General features: G+C 42.9%; 1 protein-coding gene across 2 annotated transcripts in view; it reads left to right on the forward strand.

The window, feature by feature from the left end:
- The first annotated feature begins 12713 nt into the window (after positions 1 to 12713).
- The window catches only part of tmeff2a (transmembrane protein with EGF-like and two follistatin-like domains 2a), a 133739-nt gene continuing 127342 nt past the window's right edge, over positions 12714 to 19110 (forward strand). For both annotated transcript variants that reach the window (XM_080785745.1, XM_080785746.1), the window contains exon 1: positions 12714 to 13806. In XM_080785745.1, the coding sequence (XP_080641871.1) occupies positions 13542 to 13806 (265 nt within the window). In that variant the 5' untranslated portion in view covers positions 12714 to 13541. The remainder of the gene's footprint in view (positions 13807 to 19110) is intronic.

A 19110-nucleotide genomic window follows, 5' to 3' on the forward strand; every position in this document is an offset into this window, starting at 1 on the left:
GGGACGCAACGTGACATGTTGTGAGCTTGTAGATCAGCCTTCTTCTTTTTGACACAGTCGTATGACAGAGTATCAATTAGGCATTAATCTGCCGTGACTGAGAGAAGAAAGAGAGATGTTTCATCATTCACCCATTGAAGCAGCCAGCGGGTGAAAAGCGCACTGGGACGTCCGTGATGGATGTTTTCATGCTTGAATAGCTTTGTCTCAAGCAAGAAAAGTATTCTCTTTCCTCTTGTGCTTTTTTGTTGTATTATTATTCACACTGACGCCCACTATAGACACCCATGACTGCACATTGAATGTATGCCATTATTATTCACGCAAAGTTATCTCGGGCGCACTGTGTCCCTATTCTCGTCTAATTTTATTCTGTTTCGTGACGTCTGTTCTGAATCCCATGTCTTTTGAACGAGTACAAAGCTTTAAAAGTCTGATACGGGTTGACACTTAAGTGTGCAAAGTGAGAAGTGAAGAGTTTATATTGTATGAACTGTATAACAATTGAAACAGTTGACAGATGTTGGCATTTAGCGGACACTTCATATCTGGACCCACTTCTAACGTGGAAGATCAGAGCAAGTATGGGAACCAACAAGTCGGGCCATGTGGCCCATTAGGCCAGGAGCCTAATCTCTCCTGTTTCTGTAGCATGAGGTGGCTTGATGTACATGAAGTACACCCCTGGGACTCACCCCCAATCCAACCCTTGATGCTGAGTGCCAAGCAGAGGCACTGGGTCCCATGTTTACAGTCTAATATAGGCTAATAGAAAATGATACGTAGCTTGTGGAGTTAGTTCAGTCAGGTATACTCAAGCGGGTTCCTGCTATGCTCAAGGGACAAATGTATTCAAGGGGTTAATATGCTGCATTACTATGTGGGTGTATACAGTGTTTGATAGACCCACATGTAATTTGCTTGATGTGGCAGTCAGCTGACCAATTGGGTGGGGTATTTAAGCTTACCTAGACTGCATGCATTTTTCCTGCCTTCCTCCTGCATATGATTGATATGCATGCTCTTTGCTCCCACCAGCACCCCAGCGCCACCGGTGGGCTCTGTCATTTCTGTTCCCCATGGGGGGTTGTTAATATTATTGTATATCTGTCTCCCTGCTCTTTATGTTTAATGATGGTGTTTAATTGTGCAGAGCTGGGAGAAAATTGCAGCAGAGCCGAAGCCGAAGTTTGGCTATTTTCAAGTTGAAAAGCTGAAAGAAAAGGGGAGAAAAATCTTCAAATACTTGAAAAACAAAAAACATTTTAATACTGGAAAAACACAAATATTTTCTTATAGGCGTCCCAGCTGACACAATATATTTTTGGGTGGGTCCTTGACATGAAAATGTAGAGCATGCATGGCTAGGCTAGGCAGCCACATGCATACCCAGAATGCAACAGCCTACAAGTGTAATGAGCAAGTGGGTGTCATTAGGAAGGGGAATACACACATGCACGCCCGCCCACACGCACGCACACATAGTTGTACGCGTGCATGCACAAATGCACACAAATTCATGTGGAGACCAGACACCAGACACGCACATACACACTAAAAGATCCACAATCATTTGTGTGGAGACAGGCCATCAGATGGCTCTCTCGCACGCACGCACACACGCACGCACACTGTTAGAGACTACAATATGTGACCTTTCTTTTCTTCCAGGTTGCCGGTGGCTCTGGTCGCGGTGCTGTGTGTCTCTCCTCATTATACCAGAACCTCCATCCATCCGTCCATCCAGTGGGAAGTGGTAAGTCCAGTTCAACATCTATGTGTCAAACCAGCTCATATGTCACGATGCCACTAGAGTCCAACGTCCATGTGTCAACCCCAGCTCTCCTTTCACGATGTCACTGCCTGGCCCTGTGGACACCTTAGATAAGAGCTGTAGCTGCTGCACATCAGTGTTGAGTCGACTAAAACTATGACGAAAACGTCCATCAACTACCTAATCATCCTGAAGGGATTTATTTCTTGATAATTAACACTGGCCTGCTTATTACACGGCTACTTAATTAATACATTCATAAATTCGCCCAAAAGTAACAAGATAAGGTATTTCCTTCTGTCATTTTTGGGGTGAACTACTCCTTTAAGTGTTTGGCCAATTATTTGCGGGCCCACTTACAGTATTCCTGCAGCCCACCAGTGGACCCTGGCCCACATGGTTGAGAACCACTGCTTTTAAGTAAAAAGAAGATGTTAATACTTCACCTACACTATTCTACCACACCACTGCTGTGCAGACAGTGGACGGCGCAATAACAGCAGCACAGGAGCCAGGAGTTATGAGTTATTATTGGTTTGAAAGAAGAAGAAAAAAGTATACAGTATGAAAACCTTTTGGGATGAAAGTATTGTTGTTTTTTTATTGAAGAATCATCAAGCATCTTTGTGTGGCTTCCTGTGGGAGGCAGTGTAATGTCGGACTGCTGCTGTGATGATTTGTAAAGCATGACAGCAAAACGTGTTCTCTGATGGTCTGTGCCTTTGTTTATGACGACAACGGGCCAGGCCATGGTGCATGGCGCCATGACAGCGACGGTATATCTTACTGGGTGAGATGGAGTATAGCCACGCTGGACCCTGTCTGTCGGCAGTGGGGTAGAGTAACTAAGTACATTCACTCAAGTACTACACTTAAGAAGTACAATGTTGAGGTATTATTTTACTTTCAAATATTGTACTTTTTACTATAGTTACTTTCTAGATTTTGATTATTATTACAAAACATACATTATAAACGACTTCAGCCCGGTAACGGTTCCCCCTCCAGCTCTATATAGGCCTACATTGTGTCCATTTAAAAATAGCCAATATACAAGCTCACAATACATTGTGTCCATTTAAAAATCTACAAGCTCACAATACATTGTGCGCTTGTAGATCTGCTATTTTCAAAAGATTGTTATACATTGAAAACTTGAAATGGGACATTCTGCGTAATGAGTAATTTTACTTTTGGTAGGCCTACTTTGAGTACATTTTTATACCAATACGTTTGTACTTTTATTTTTAATTCAGGACTTTTACTTGTAACAGGGTAATGAGATGGTAAGGAGATGAAGTAGCCACACTGGACTCTGTTTGTAGGACTCTACAGGACTTTGATTTGTATGCGGCTGCAGCGCACATTCAAATGAGCTCATAAAGACAGAAATGCTGGTTGGGCGTGCTGTTATAGCAACATTTTATGAATACAGGGTATCGTCTCTGATGTCGGGTGGAAACCTCATATGTCCAAAACTATTACTTTTCAGGATTGAAATTAAAAAAGAGCAAAAGTAGCAGAGCCAGCTTGGTTGTATATATGGTTGGCTTTCGACCGCCGGGTAGCAACGGGCTGGCGGAGAGGAGACGAGGAGCTCTCTGGTTGGCTGACATAGCAAGCCTTTCTAAAATGCTGTGCATGTATTATGTCTGAATACAGCACATATATCCATGGTATACTACAAGCTCAAAATGCAGACACAAAGTGTGGGACTGTGCGCATAATTTCTCAAATGATTTAAGGTATATGTTCACTAGAGGATGACCTTTTTTAATGATTTAAACAAATTACAGTAAAATCATCTTAAGTTAACTATTATAGAGTGCACATAGTGTCAAAGTGTTGCAAATGGAATGCAATCTGGTGTCGACGGAGCAACCAAACACGTGCTGAAACTACTTTACATACTTTATACTTTACATCCATGTGGTTACATTCCTAAACCCTTTTTTCACATTTTAGATTCTCTGTGAATCTTCTCATTCCATCTCTAACACATTAGCCTGGCTGGAGAAGACTCCGCCATAATCATGCACGCTGGAGGTGGGGTGGGGGGGTCAGCCCTGAACGTGACCTGCCTGCCGCGTGGAGGGTCAGCCCTGAACGTGACCTGCCTGCCCAGGGCGAAAGGGCTAATTACTTTTCGTCTCTGTCGGGGGTTGTCGGGGGTGGAAACCTCATATGACCAAGACAGTTACTTTTCAAAATTCAAATTCTAAAGCATCAAAAGTAGCAGATCGACACACTCGGAACGCGATGCTTAGCGGCACGTTTGGAGCTTGTGGATCTGCTACTGTTGGTGCTTTTGTGTGATGCTGTAGTGTGATCCAGTAGGGCGTTTATTTACAAAAATCACACCTGTGTGAAGTGAGTATCAAGTAATACATATTAATACATATAATGTATATTATGTTGATTAGGTGATATAATGGTGATGTAAAACATACGGTGACAAAACAAACAAATTATATTATCTTTATTGTTAATGGCATTTAATGTTTTTGTTAGGGACAATATGACGTAAATATTCACTTCATTGTCAATGGCGTTTTTAAACAAACAAACTAAAAACAAACATCCCTCAAAAATCAGACATATCTGAAGTGAGTGGTGCAACATCGCCGCCTGCTGGTACCCTAAACATACATAGGCTGGACCCAGGGGGGCAGTCAGACAGATATTTCGTGAAGCCACTAAGGAAATCGGGACTTCCTGAAAGTTCATATAATGGCCTGTTGTGGCGCTGTCATTGGGCCCAAAAAACCCCATAGCTCCATGATAGAGGCCCATGTATTTGGGCCCAACTTCACCTAGACTGTATTACCTTAATAAACATGGTCATGAATACTTTCTGCTTCCAGTCACTAGTTTAAAGTCTCATTTCTCATGTCATAATATTCTTTTTGGAAAATTATGGTCATTGTTGCACCACAAAAAAACCCACCAAAAGTTAGAATATAGAGATAAAAGGTTTCCGCCCGACAGCACCGACTGTGTGAAATGCCTCCTGAGAATTCTGGAATAACTAAAGGATAATTTGACTGGTAGTGTACTAGGCTAGTTTATTTGGTGGAGAACTACCTTATGTTCTTCCTACTGATTAAAATTGGTATCCCGACCTGAAAATGGAATAAAGTCTAGAATGTAAGTCCAAAAACCTTAATTTTCAGGAAATATAAAATAGAACCTGTGTTCCTATATTGAATCAATCAATGTATTTATTATTATTATTGAGTCACAGCAAGCCCTTGTTATCCGAACACAGCTGATCTACAAGCTCACAACTACCGTTGCGACTTTTGCACCAAAAATTAAATAGGACATTAATTTATGGGGGGAAAAAAAGAGATACGGTTTCCGCCCAACAGCGAGTCACAACATAATGTATATAAAAGTTGTCTCCCTCTTGCTTTTTGATTGATTATCTTATTCTGCAGCTGTATCCTCCAATTCCTCCATCCGTGTGCATTTATCATAACATTGTATTGTATACTCGTGCAGCAATATTGTATATATAATTTCTGCAGATGACAGACAGACAGGATTTTTGTCAGTGTGTGTGCCGTTTCTGTCTATACTGGACTATTTAATGTATAATAAACATTACATACCATGACACAAGAGAATACATGGGCTGGGTAGAGAGGGTAGTAGTTGACAGTATGTCAATGCATACTGTAAGCAGGCACTTGCCAAGTCATTCTTTAGCCATTGCTTTTCATTAAGCATGGCGTCCCTATTCTGGGCATGTCATAATAGGCAAACATTTGTCGAAAATAGGTGACCGTCCGGTGAAAATAGACAATCTATAAACTCACGTTTGGCAGCACTCCAAGGCCCCTTTAACACCACGGTTAAACCGGTTCTGTTCTTTTACATTTTTTTCCCCACCACATTCTGAACCAGTTCCTTTGTTTCCACTGAAAATGGGCGTGCCAATATATTATGCGTGCGGGTTGGAAGATGCCGTTGCGATGTATTTTTTTTTCTTTCTTTTTTGAAATATATGCCTACACATGTGTATCTAAAACAGCCGTGATATCTTACAATATCGGTACCGTTTAAATATGCTTGGGATGTTTATTTTGGGAAACTGCACACTGATGAAGGCTGGATAGCCGAAACGTTGGTCCCTGTTCAAATATGAAATAAACTATTTGAACTTTAGTCAGGGTGTGTGCGACCCACTACCGTTATGTTTTGAACGGATAGCACACCGACAGTCAGAGCGCAGTGGTCGCATGAAGGGAAACTGCAAATGCCATTGATGATTGAAATGAATAATTAAAGGCCAAACCATCTCTGTATTGGCTAAAAACATCAATGTTCTCCGTTCGTGACCTACATGTATCCTTGATTACAATCAGGTTCTGCTTAAACTTGGGACAGTTTGTGGGTGGCTCCGTGAAAGCATAAATGGTTATTTTTGGGGGAAAAGGGGCCAGAGAATAAGTATACACTCTGGAGTTACAGTACAGACTCCGTAAGGTCCATGTGGAAGTACTGTACAATTTTGAGGTATTTACTTGTGTAATTCCAATTTCCAATACTTTGCACTACATCTCAGATACAAATATTGCACTTTTACTTTTACTTACATTTATTTTAAAACGTTAGTTACTAGTTGCTTTGTAGATTTGGATTATTATTATTACAAAACACACATTAACCACTTCAGCCCTATATACATTTCTACCAGTTCTGTTTGTAGATTTGAAAACTTGAAATGGGACATTCTGTACAATTACAACTACTTTTACTTTTGCTACTTTAAGTAGTATACTTTCATTCAAGTACATTTTGAATTCAGGACTTAACAGTGTACATATACAGTATATTGCAGTATTGATATTTTTTTACATTTGAGCACTTTTTTTCCACCACTGCACAAAGCTGACATTGAGGACCAGTGGTATGTAAGTAACACGTACACCCTCAGCAGCAGCAGTGTTATTCTTACACTCATGCTCTCCTTGGCCACAGTGCCTTGCCACCCAGCACAGCAGCAGAGTGGTGCATTACAGTGTTTCCACTCTGACAGGTACAGCAGATTCCCAAAAATACAGTATAACCCCCTGGTGCGTTCTGCTTTGCTGTGACTCATAGGACATCCTGTGTCATCGCTGTCACGAGTCACGACGCATCTCCCCCAACCCCCCTGGCCCGCCTGTCCTGTCCTGCCCCATCCCGTTCTTACCCCCCCGGCAACTGTGACACCGGCGTCACCCACCAGAGAGCTCAACGAACGGCTCAGTAATCAGATTACTTTCTACTTGGGTGTCTACCGTGACACTGACTCAGTGCAGTTCCTGTATGTACTCTGTTGCAGCCCACGTATACAGAGACACACACACACACACACACACACACACACACACACACATGACCTTGCATTGGTGGAAGATGTACTCGTATTGTTTAGCAGCAACAACACTGTTTTGTAGAAGTACTCTGTTGCAAGACCAGGCCTTGTTACGAGCCGCCTTTCGATCTTGTAGATCCGATACTTCTGATGCTTTTGTGTGACGCTGTATATTATTAGTATGATAAGTAGGGCGTTCATTTACAAAAAAATAATAACAAGTTGAAATATGGAGATAAGAGATTTCTGCCCGAAAGCAACAGCATGTTCTCTGTTACTTCCCCCCACTGGTTATGCCATTACTTTGTATTTTTGAAACTTTCTTTACTGACTCAGTGGTGCTCATGTAAGCTGTGAGAGCCACACAAGCCTGGCTCCTGTTTCTTACAGGAAAGGAGCGCTGAAGTCATCGCAGGTACACATTAGTCTGAAATGACACTGCCATTACAGTATATAGAATGAGCATTAGTAGCCATTAGTGGAGATAATGTGGAGAAGGGGTGAAGGGTTCCTTTGTCGTTGCCATTAATGTGTCTCTAATGTGTCTTTAATTTTAATTTAATTTAAATACCTGCCTTATATAGGCTGCTCTGCACAGCACATTTACAGTAGTAATAATTGTGCTGGGGAAGCTATAAACATTACTTCACACTGGAAGATGTTGAACCACAGGAAAGCTAGAAAAATCTAGTTTTGTCGACAAACTTATTTTTATTATAAATATTAGGTCAAAACTTACTTCATTACACGGCTTGGTTGAATGCTTGAGTCAATTGCTGAATTCAGTGGTGTGTTATTTCTGAATAATGACCGATCAGCTCTATAACAGACCACTGTCCAATAAAAGCCTCAGAGAGAGTAGCGCCCAGGATTATAGCTTAGGCAATTGGCCCTGGGAAAAAAAGATGTATGATTATGTATGATAATAAGAGCGCCCCTCACTTCACATGGGTGTGATTTTTAACCTTAAAGTTTTACAATTTACAATTTAGGCATTTAGCAGACGCTCTTGATCCAGAGCGACTTACATTAAGCAAAAACAAAAGCATGGCATACATCACATATATAAAAAGTAGTTATCATAAATCATGTATAAACTAAGAACGTAACAGTGGAGTATCTATGTCAACTATACATACTATACTTTAATGTGATGTGATTCAACTTTAGGGCAGAACTAATGTTTTCAGTCCATATTATATACCAACATGATCAGAGGATTTCATTAAGCTCTGTTATATTACACTTTTGAAGTTAATAAGTTCATTGATGTCTGAAGCCAAAGCAGACCGTTAGAAACACCAACCGAGAACCTCTTTTCATGACAAGCAGCCAGTCTGAGGCATTTTGTTCTATATATAGAATCGCCATTGTTTGAAGTTCACACTGAGTTAATTGACTTGTTAATGGATTAAATGCATTTCAACACCTGATACTTTTCTGAAGTACGTGTGAAGTTTTACATGGAACACCTCTACGATATCTGTACTTTTTTCACATAGGCCTATGAATTGCACATACTTTATATGCCACTGTTTATTTCTCCTCTGTTTGTGAGGAGTGTTTGCATTCCTTAATGTGAACCCAGTAAATTCCTCCCCAACCTCGATCGCCTCCTCGCTCAGAGGAGCCACTAGGAGTCGCTAGTGCAGCGACAGAGAGCGCCCTCCCAAAACACGGGCGTCTGGCAAAGCTGGATGCACCGTAGAGGGATTGAACCCATGGGTTCAATCTCTAATCTAATCTCTCAAAACAGAGCTCCGCAGCTGAATCTGTCTGCGACTCCTGTTACAATGTGTAGAGTTTGTTGTGAACGGGCCGACATCCAGTTTCTACACGGTGGTCCAGAGGCAAAACTATAAATCTCTTTATTTTTTTGCAGATTGGTTCCCAGATTGGGTATTAAATCAAAATCTACAAAGTATAGTAATTAAAGTTTTCAAATAAATGCAGTGGAGTAAAAGTACAATCCGAGATGTATCGGAGTAGAAGCAAAAATATTGGAAATACTCCAGTAAAGTAAAAGTACTAAGTATTATAAGTAAGTATTATACTTGAGTAAATCTCACTTTCCACTGATGAACGGTGAGTGGAGGATGCCAACAGGATACTGACATTGCAGACAGACGCCTCATTTTGCATCCACATTTGTGCTCCGTTACAAAACGATCCTTATTGTACTGTATATGTTTGTTGGCCTCCATTCTGCTAATTAGGCTGTTTAGGAGGTGGAGTGGGGGGGCGGGGGCTCACAGTAATAGCTCTTACACACTTACAAGATGTCTCTCTTCCCCTTGCTCTCTCTTGTTCCTCCCAGGACAAGCCCTACAAATAGAGACTTCACCCGCTGGTAATATTAACCACTCTATTTAACACTGTTCAAATCGGTGTAATAAAATTTCAATTTATTTAATAATATTGCAGTGATGCCAACCATGATTTGAGAACGATTACGGCATACGAAATGGTCTTGCTATCTCTACTACTGAGAGAGGACAATTATTGTAGAGTTGTTTTTGGCTCTGCTTTGGACATGCACACACACACACACACACACACACACACACACACACACACACACACACACACACACACACACACACACACACACACACACACACACACACGCACAACCACACCCACACCCACACAAACCCCTTACTAGTCTAGTCTGTGTTAACCACTTCACTGGGGGCTTCCAGGGCTCTGTAGGGTTCCTACTGTACACAATTATGGAAAAGTATGGAATCGGATTTTTGTCATTTCCAGACATGGATAAGTATGAACACTTAAAAACGTAGGCATATTTAAAAATAAAATAACAAATAAAAAATGTGGGAAAAAACGTTCTGAGCCACACATCTACCACCATATTCGTTTGCGGCAATGTCTCTGAGTTGCATATAGCAAATCACAAATTAGATTGTAACAAAAGCTTGTCTGGACATTCATGAGTTATTATGCTTATGCATTGATGAAGTTATCAGAGAATGTAAACTATGTTTTCTGCACAAGGAAACCATAATTTAATGTCTGCATTCATCGTCATGTCCATGGACACAGTGAATAATGACAATGCACAGACAGACAATGCACATACAGACAATGCGCATGTGTGTGTGTGTGTGTGTGTGTGTGTCCACACCGTTAAACCGGTCGATGCCACATTTTTCACACACACTCCCTGGATGCCAACGATGCCCCAGATTTTCCAGAACGGCCTGTTATGACGCCACCAGGAGGCCAACTTTTGAAAAACATTTTTTTTAGATTACTCCTCCAGATTCTGTCTAAAAATCCCACAAATCATTACACAGTATCTCTATTGTCATGTGTTCAAGAGTCAAGACGGATCTGTCTAATTGGCTAACATTGGCTTTCAAAGTTTGCAGGATTGGCCCGTTTTTGAACCAACACACATGAACGCAGCGTGCAATTTACGTGAAATCTTTCACAGACTTTCCTACTAGGCTAAGGAATATATTCCACCCTTTTCACATTGGCCTGTTATAGCGCCACCAACAGGTGGATTTTAGCAATTTTTTGGTGGAGACCTGTGCCCCGAGGGGCACTTTATCTAGTTTGTGTTGCTGTCAACAAGTTATTTTTTAAACAGCCAATGGCGCAAAGTCACAGTTAGGAGGGGTGGTCTGGCTTTCGGAATTGCTTCATATGGCAGCCACGTCTATGAACTTTTAATGACGTAAAAACCAGCACCCACGTGACGTCATGTGGCAGCCAAGTCTATAGACTTTCTAATGTTTGTTTAGATAACTTTAAACAATCGAGTATGTTTTGTTTAAAGAAGTGAGGCATCCCTCACTTGAAGTCACTTCACACACGTGTGATTCTTTTTTACCCTTCCATTTTCCTCAACAGTAAAGGTTCTGGGACATACAAGGTCTCCCCGTCGGACTGCGCCAACGATATTGTGTGCATTTCCTGTTTCCTGCATCGCTGTTATCAATAAAGGGCTCGACGATGACGTGCCATTTCCGTTGGCTCGGGCAGTGCGATGATGATTGGGTGCTATTCCCATCCCATAATAACAATAACGATCCCATCTCAAACCATTCCAAGGAGGCCATGCATAATAAAAGCCGTGCCTTGTTTTGCAAGGCAAAAAACGCAGCTTTGCTTTCACACCGCCAGTCACGAGGTCAAAACATGTTTGGCTGAGTTTTGACACCACGTTTGGCAGCGGCCCGGCCCGGGGCCTCCTCGACAACAGTGGGCCGTTTGTGTGGCGCTGGAACACGGGCTTCCCCTTATGCACTGGCCTCCGATTTCCCTTCAGTTCAAAGGGAGTGACTTGGAGTGTGTATGAAACATGCTTGTTGGGACGGGTGGGTGGGTGGATTGGATGGATGACCTCTTTGCCTTTTTTCTTTTTTACCGGCCCCGAGGCTTTCCTCTTTCTGGCCAGGGTTCTTTCATGGCCGAGAGCGTATCAATTACCGAGAATCATGTTGCCGCATCCGGCGATCCCCCATGTGACAACGCTTGATGATGTCCAAAAATACACAGAACTATATTGATATGTTGTTGTTTTTTTGTGCTTTTTTTTTTTTGCTCTAGGGCAGAGCATATAACCGCTCGTGTGAAAACCTCATAAGTGCAAAACCATTAGGATTAAATGAAACAGACAAACAAGCTGGAAACGTTTATCTCCATGTTTCAAGCTTATAGATCTGCTACTTTTGATGCTTTTGTCTGACTCTGTATGGTATTGATCAGGTAAGTAGGGGGTTAATTTACGAGAGAAAACAAACAACGAGTTAAAATATGGACATAGGAGGTTTCTGTCCCGACATCTCGACGATAGGCAATATGGTCAGTGCCGTTTTCAAAGCAGAGCAATTATCCCCACAGCCCCGCTGGACGAATCGATTCCTCCTCCAGCCCTTTTTAAATGCTTCTTCTGGCCAATTACAGCTCAGTGCATCCTCTGTCCTTTACTAGCCTATATCCTCCTCAGCGGAGCACTGATTTAAGTGTAATTTATGCTCTGTAGTACCGAGGTGTGCTATAGCTTGTAGATCAGATATTTTTTGACAAGCGACACCCTCCTGAGATGAAGTATTGGCTAAATTAAGCTTTAGTTTGTGACCAAGTTCCGACACTTGCAAGGCGGAGTGATAAACTCCCCCCTCCTCCTCCTCTCTCTCTCTCCGTCCCACCCTATCTCTCCTTCACTCTCCCCCCTCTCTCTCTCTCTCTCCTTCCCTCCCTATCTCTCTCCCCCTCTCCTTTCCTCTCTCTCTCTCTCTCTCTCTCTCTCTCTCTCTCTCTCTCTCTCTCTCTCTCTCTCTCTCTTATTTAACTCTGCCAATGAGATAAGGGGGAACACCCCCATCCCCCAGTTTGTTTGCATCACGTGATCATAACCAAAGCTAGAAACCAGGTGATGATGATTATGGTATATGAGAGAGAGAGAGAGAGAGAGAGAGAGAGAGAGAGAGAGAGAGAGAGAGAGTCGCGCAGGCAGGAGGAGTCTCTCGGCAGCACACAGGCAGACTGCAGCCCACAGTGAACACACAGTCAGTCAGTCTCAGTCGGCGGGAGGACCGTGTCGTGTGAGCAGCATCTCGTCTCTGCTCTGCTCCGCTCCGTCTCTGGATCTAATTCTTTCAGTCTCTTGACACACCAAGACCGTCCGCACGTCGAGACACTTTTCTCTCTACAGCAGCCAGCGGACAGCTTGTTTTGTTCAATCTGGGATAGTATTAACACGCCGTCCTCTCCTCTCCACTTTTCACAGTTTGTAGGATATTTAGTCCTTCCCTCTCTTTTTCCACCTTCCTTTTTGTGTTCTTCTTAACCCCGCATCTCTTCTGTAATTTTGTCCTGTCCTCCTCAGCATCCTTCGCCCGGACTCATTGCTTGTTGTAGCCTGCCTGGGAGCAAGTTTATACACCTTCATATCGCACACACCAAACACACACACCCTCCTCCATTGCTCCCCTCTCAACCTTTATTATTTAATATCGGTACTTTTCGGTCCGTTCTCACCATCTCGCATGCAGCCCAATTAAAGGATCACTACCGGATCGCGGAGGATCGAATTGGATCGGATCAGGAGCAACGATCGTAACGGAACCGGGTTGTGTTTTATTTTTTTGGGTGATCATCAGTGTGTCCGTGCGTGTAGTAGAGGCTAACAACACCCGGTGCACTTCTCTTCATGGGGCGCGCATCATTCTCGCACGGAAGAAAATGCTCCGGTCACTGCTAGGCGCCCCTGCACCGCTGAGACTGCTGTCGGGACCCGAGGAGTTGTCGCTGCTGCTGTCGTTGTCGCCGGTGCGTGTCGCCTCCGCCGCCCGCGTCCTTCGCTCACCACCTCCGCGGTGCTGCCGTCATCACCGGAGGCATCCCCCACGGCAGTGAGGTTTCTTTAGTATGGGTCTCGTGTCCATGGCAGCGCTGCTGGCACCGCGGCGTCTCCTCCGGGAGCCCCACCACGGGGGCCACGGCGGCGCGGCGGCGGGCCATGGGCATGGTGGCGGCGGCGGGGGGCTGCAGTGGCGCGGCTGGGGCCGGGCCGTGGGAGGCTGGCTCTGGGTCACGCTCGTCTCCTTCCTCGCCACGTTACCTGTGGAGCAGCTGCGCGCCTTCCCGTCTTCTCTGAGTGACTGCCAGACGCCCACGGGCTGGAACTGCTCCGGTAGGACCCCCTCTCTCTCCCCTCTCTTCTCAGTTAGAGGAGACCCCCGCCCTCTCCTAGCTCTCTTCCCTATCAGCTCTGTGTCTGCACAGTGCGGACCGCAGAGAGCGGGGGTCCGCACAGTACAGACACAGATGTCTCTTGTCTTCTCTATCAGCTTTGTCTTTGTAGCTCCCTGATTGTCTGCAGGATAACAATGTAGGCTATAGCAGACTCTTCTTCTCCGGGCTGGACGCACGGGGCTTTTTAATATATTATTATTATTAAAAGAAAATGCATGGGAACAAACAATTTCATTTTTAATTTGACATCTTTGAGTAAAGATGTGCATCTTAAAATTGACATCTCATGATCTGGGATTAAAAATGTACATCTATAGAAATGGATATCTTGGGTTTAGGCTAAAATGCAGTGCACAACTGGGCATAGCCTACTGTCGCTGAATTGAGGGATTCCAGCATTCGGTGCTAATTTGGAGGCATAAGCCATGCAGGGCATCTTATTGCAATGAATGCAAATAATAATTGTCTCGGAATTGTTTTGTGATTAAGATTATTCTTGCATTTAAAGTGGCCAACATGCATGTGTCGATGTGTGCCATCCATCCATGCATGTGTAGCCTGCCTATAGCCTATATGGATGCATAAGCAAAGGAGCAAATTAAAGTTTAGGATCAAGCCAATTTTTTACGGTCTCACGTCGCTTGCGGCTTGCCGAAAGCGAAAAGAGAAAGGATCTAAAAGGCACGCCGTCTTTCGGTGCGCTGTGTGCTGTAGGTTCCTCTTTCTTTTGGCATGAAGCGACATGCACCCAATTGCGCGAGGCATGAGACTCAGCCGCCTGCATGCAGACGGCAGTTTTGTTTTCGTTCAAATAGACTTTTCAGCCTATCACTATACCTGCGCTCTCTATACTGTATTATAGGCTATATCAATTATATAGCACTGCAGGGTGAATCGTGTGGGGTTTCCTTAACGTGCATGTTATTATTGCCCATAGCCCTTGCTTTCATGTAGACTATTCATGTCTGAATAGCCTAATTATAGGCTATTATTGTACCTACAAGGGATACATAATTCGATTTGGCTTCCGTTAGATAGATATTGTGATATTGGAAAATGCAGGCTATGATATCCCATTATGTAGTCACACTATAGGCTAATATATGTTTTGACTCTTTATTGGCTCATTAAAGATAGGCTATTATTGCCTGGTGTGCCTGGAACTTGAGAATGCCATTCTGGAAGTTATTAGCTGCAAGGAATTCCACCTAGCCTATAATATCATAATGGATATAGTTTTAATAATGTGACCTATTATATTCTACCTACTGTCATTTTATGTTATTCTGACCACAATCGGTCCACATTGACTATAGGCTAGGCCTATGAAATGGGGGGGGGGGGGGGGGGGTCTGTGCCAAGGACCCCCTTTTGATATAGGCCTATTCCATAAACAAATAACTAGTTTCAAACTGGGGTGGGGGGTCCTTGAAATGAAAAAGGTTGAGATTAGAATCACCCAAGCGTTCTATTTGTGTGTGGATCGGTCGGATAAGTATATAAGCAATTGTGGTGTTCTTATATTGTCTTCTTGGCATCATTTTAGCTCCAGGCAGGGGAGAACAGAGCTGGCTATACTATACTGTATCTGTACAGTTTCATTTAGTGTCAGTGTCTGATGTGATGTTTTGTGTATATGTGGACGGATGTTTCTTTTATAGACGATCATGCAGTAAACTTTGTTTTCCCTTTGTCTCTCTTCGGCTGCTCCGGAGCCAAAGCGTTAAAAAAACGGTGCAGCCGTGTGTGTGTGTGTGTGTGTGTGAGATGATTTTCCTCCAACACCAAATCTCTCTGGTGAAAATAGCAGATCTACAAGCTCACAACACGTTATGCACATTGCAATGTGCTGTGAGCTTGTAGATCTGCTATTGTCACAGAATGTTCGCCAGCATACTGTATGTACGTTGTCAAAGATAAAACGATGTCAAAAATAATAAAACCGTTGAATTCATAGTCAAACTCGTGACAAATTGGAATGATTTGTATATTTCCCACTGGCACTGAATGACAGCGTTTAATTCAGAACGATGTGTGTTGAAACACTGAATGCTCAGTTCCTAATTTTCCCAAAGTCATTCATACAGTGAATAAATAGTCCATTATTGGAAGCAGTGGTGTCTGTCGTTATGATTGTGTACCAAGCTCAATAGTGCCGGCTGGATGCTGAATGCCCTTCCTCAGTGCACGGCCCCATTTCAGTCCATAAACAACAGAACAGGCTTGCACACTGACAGACGAGCCTTATGAGGCTCTTTGGATGCAAAAATATTCTTTATTTCGGGGCGTGTCCCATGATTGCTTCATGGGGTGAACAACACAGCTTACCATTGGAATTCCGTTAGAGAAAGTACATTTTTGTTTATTTATTTTTGTCATACACATGGTGAAGTATTGTAGTGTTATTGCAACAACCACTGTCCACCAATGTTGTGAAAAATGAAAACTGGACCACCAAATGATATCTAAATTCTGCCAACAATCCTATTCTTTGAGACACACATCGTTTTTGTGGGGTCAAACAAATAATCACATGACACTGATCCCCTTCACATATTCGCTCGTTCAAGGAATGTGTATTCAGAAGAATAGAATATTTGGTATGAGTGTTTGCGTGCGCATTACAAAAGTGCAAAATGTTTCGGTCCTCAAACTACCATATATTTTTCTTTTTTGTGTTGCTTTTTAACCCTTTTTCTCCCAAATTTAGTCATTATGCCAATTGATTCTCCCCACACAAATATCTGTGTTGTCATTTCAGTACCATGGGCAGTGGTGGGGAAAGTATAGGCTACTCAAATGTTTAACTTAAGTAAAAGTATCAGAAACTATAGCAACTAAAGTTTTCAAATCATTGTATAGTAAGAGTATAATATTTCCCTGTGAGATGTAGTGGAGTAGAAGCAAAACTACTGACAATTGGTAAAAGCCTACTTAAGTTATTGTACTTATTTATGTACTTTACACCATTGCAATCTACAAGCTGTGAGCATGATTTTTTTGGTGAACGCTCACCCTTCCCAGAATTAGGCATGCTGGTGTTCAAGTGCTTAATCTAATCTCGCTCTGACAAAGATTGGGATTCGATTTCAGTCTGCTGCTCGCTGGCCTGATTAGAAAAGCGGTGTGGTTGCTGATTTTCCTTCCTTGACAGCTGTGTTGCTGGAGAGCCTCTTGAGGCAAGGTGCTCATCTTGATCAAACATGAACTTGGTCTAAAGTGTTTTGGCATCAGCGGCATGTTGCTTTCGTCTACCGCTGTGTGTGTGTGTGTGTGTGTGTGTGTGTGTGTGTGTGTGTGTGTGCATGATGAGTTTGAGTACAGATGGTGTGCATTAAATGAAAAACTTTGAAAACCACTGCTCTATCAAACAAGACAATTATACGTTTGTTTTTTTCTATTAACTCCGCTACATAGAGTATTTTACGCATGCACACACACACACACACACACACACACACACACACACACACACACACACCTTTATCGATCCCCGTTGGTAAATTCGGGTGTCATCATCATCAGAGACAGAAAACACTGCTATAGCTACTCTTCTTCTCTGCAACAGTGCAAAGTGCCTCCTCATGGGAGTTGGCATTGGACATGATCTGTGTAATCCTCTGATGGGATCCACTCGTTGCTGTCCAGCAACAGCTAACGTATGCATTATTGTTGTTTTTTGCCTAATGCTGATGTTGTTTTATTCCTAATGTGGATCCCCCGCCAGCTTCGGCTGCCGCGGTCGCTGTAGTGTTCCTGGGCTCCACATAAAACAACTCCTTTGGTGGGGGGTGTTCCAGGGGGTCCCCAGCGAAAGTAGTTAACATATCTGCAAGCTCGAAACAACTTGTGCTTCTTTGTACATCTGCTACTTTTGCTTTTTTTAAATTTGAATCCTGAATAAAAGTTGTGGTATTGGTACATGTGAGGTTTCCACCCAACACAGACAATTCACAAAGCCACACGCGCGCCGTGTACGACTGCAAATCTCATAAAGTGGAGTGAATTACCGGTAGTCTGGGAGAGAGACAGGAGGGCACATCTGCCTCGGAGATTTGTTGAAAGCGGAGGTTGAGCGGGCTATAGAAATCCCGCATGCAGCAAGCGCCACTTCGTCGCAAGCCTCGAAAAGCCAGAAGGCTGCAAACCTAGGAAAAGCTGTGAATTATGCGACAAAAGCGGTGGCAGCGAGGTTCAATCAAAAAGGGATCAAAAGTTGCTAATTGGCGAGTGTGCCTGTACTGCTGGGGTGCTTTTTTCAAAGGAGGCCTCGGATGAAAAGGCTTAATTCTCCTTCACAGTAAAATCACACCACCACCAGATTTAAATACTTAATTTGACCCAGGTTCCTTGCTCCCTTTCCATATGAAATGACTTAAAAAATAAAAGCTTTTTTTCGCCATTTTATGCTTCAGTTCACAGAGAGCGAGAGAGAGAGAGGAAAGACAGGACGGGAATTTGATGGAACAGACAATCAGACAAGAAGTGATTTGTGACACGCTGTGACCTTGTATATCTGCTGTTTTTGAGAACCGCTGTTCCTTTTGTTATGTGGACGTATGTATGATGCCAAAGTGATATCGGCCTCGGCTTGGCTGACACCAAAAGGCCACTTTGATGGCTTGACTCGAACATTTGTCAACTCAAGGTACAATGTACAAAGTAGACCAGGGGCCCGTTCCACGAAACTTGGATTAGAGATTAAGCCGGGCTTTAACACATATCCTGGCTTAATATATCCTGGATCAGTGCTTAACCGGTTTCATGAAAGCTGGTTGATCTTGCCAGATTAATTTAACCAGTTAACCTGGATATGTTGAGGCTTGATTCGGTTTCATGAAAGTGATGCTACATTAGTTACCATGGAAACTTATGCTTTGGACTTAGCCTGCTCCGGACCAGGCTAACAGCCAGGTTTAACATAATCCTGATGTATTTACTGTTCATTAAGCAGTCAAACTGATCACAAACCAATGATGTTTTCCAGATTTATTCAATTATTATGGGTTTGTGTTGCCTTATTTGTATCGGTCTGCATTAAAGGACTAATTTAAGCACTATATAAAATCAAATAACCAAAATATATAGGCTGCACAACATCATGACAGCTTGTGAGCTTGTAGATCAGCTGCTTTTGGTGAATGTTCCCCATGAATAGGTTTGCTGTCGTGCAAGTGCACGGTTAAGAATAATTATTATATTATATCATTATTATTTTTTGTAAAAGTGAAAACCACTAAAT

This window comes from Protomyctophum bolini (assembly GCF_963924005.1).
Source record: "Protomyctophum bolini genome assembly, chromosome: 16".
NCBI lineage: Eukaryota > Metazoa > Chordata > Actinopteri > Myctophiformes > Myctophidae > Protomyctophum > Protomyctophum bolini.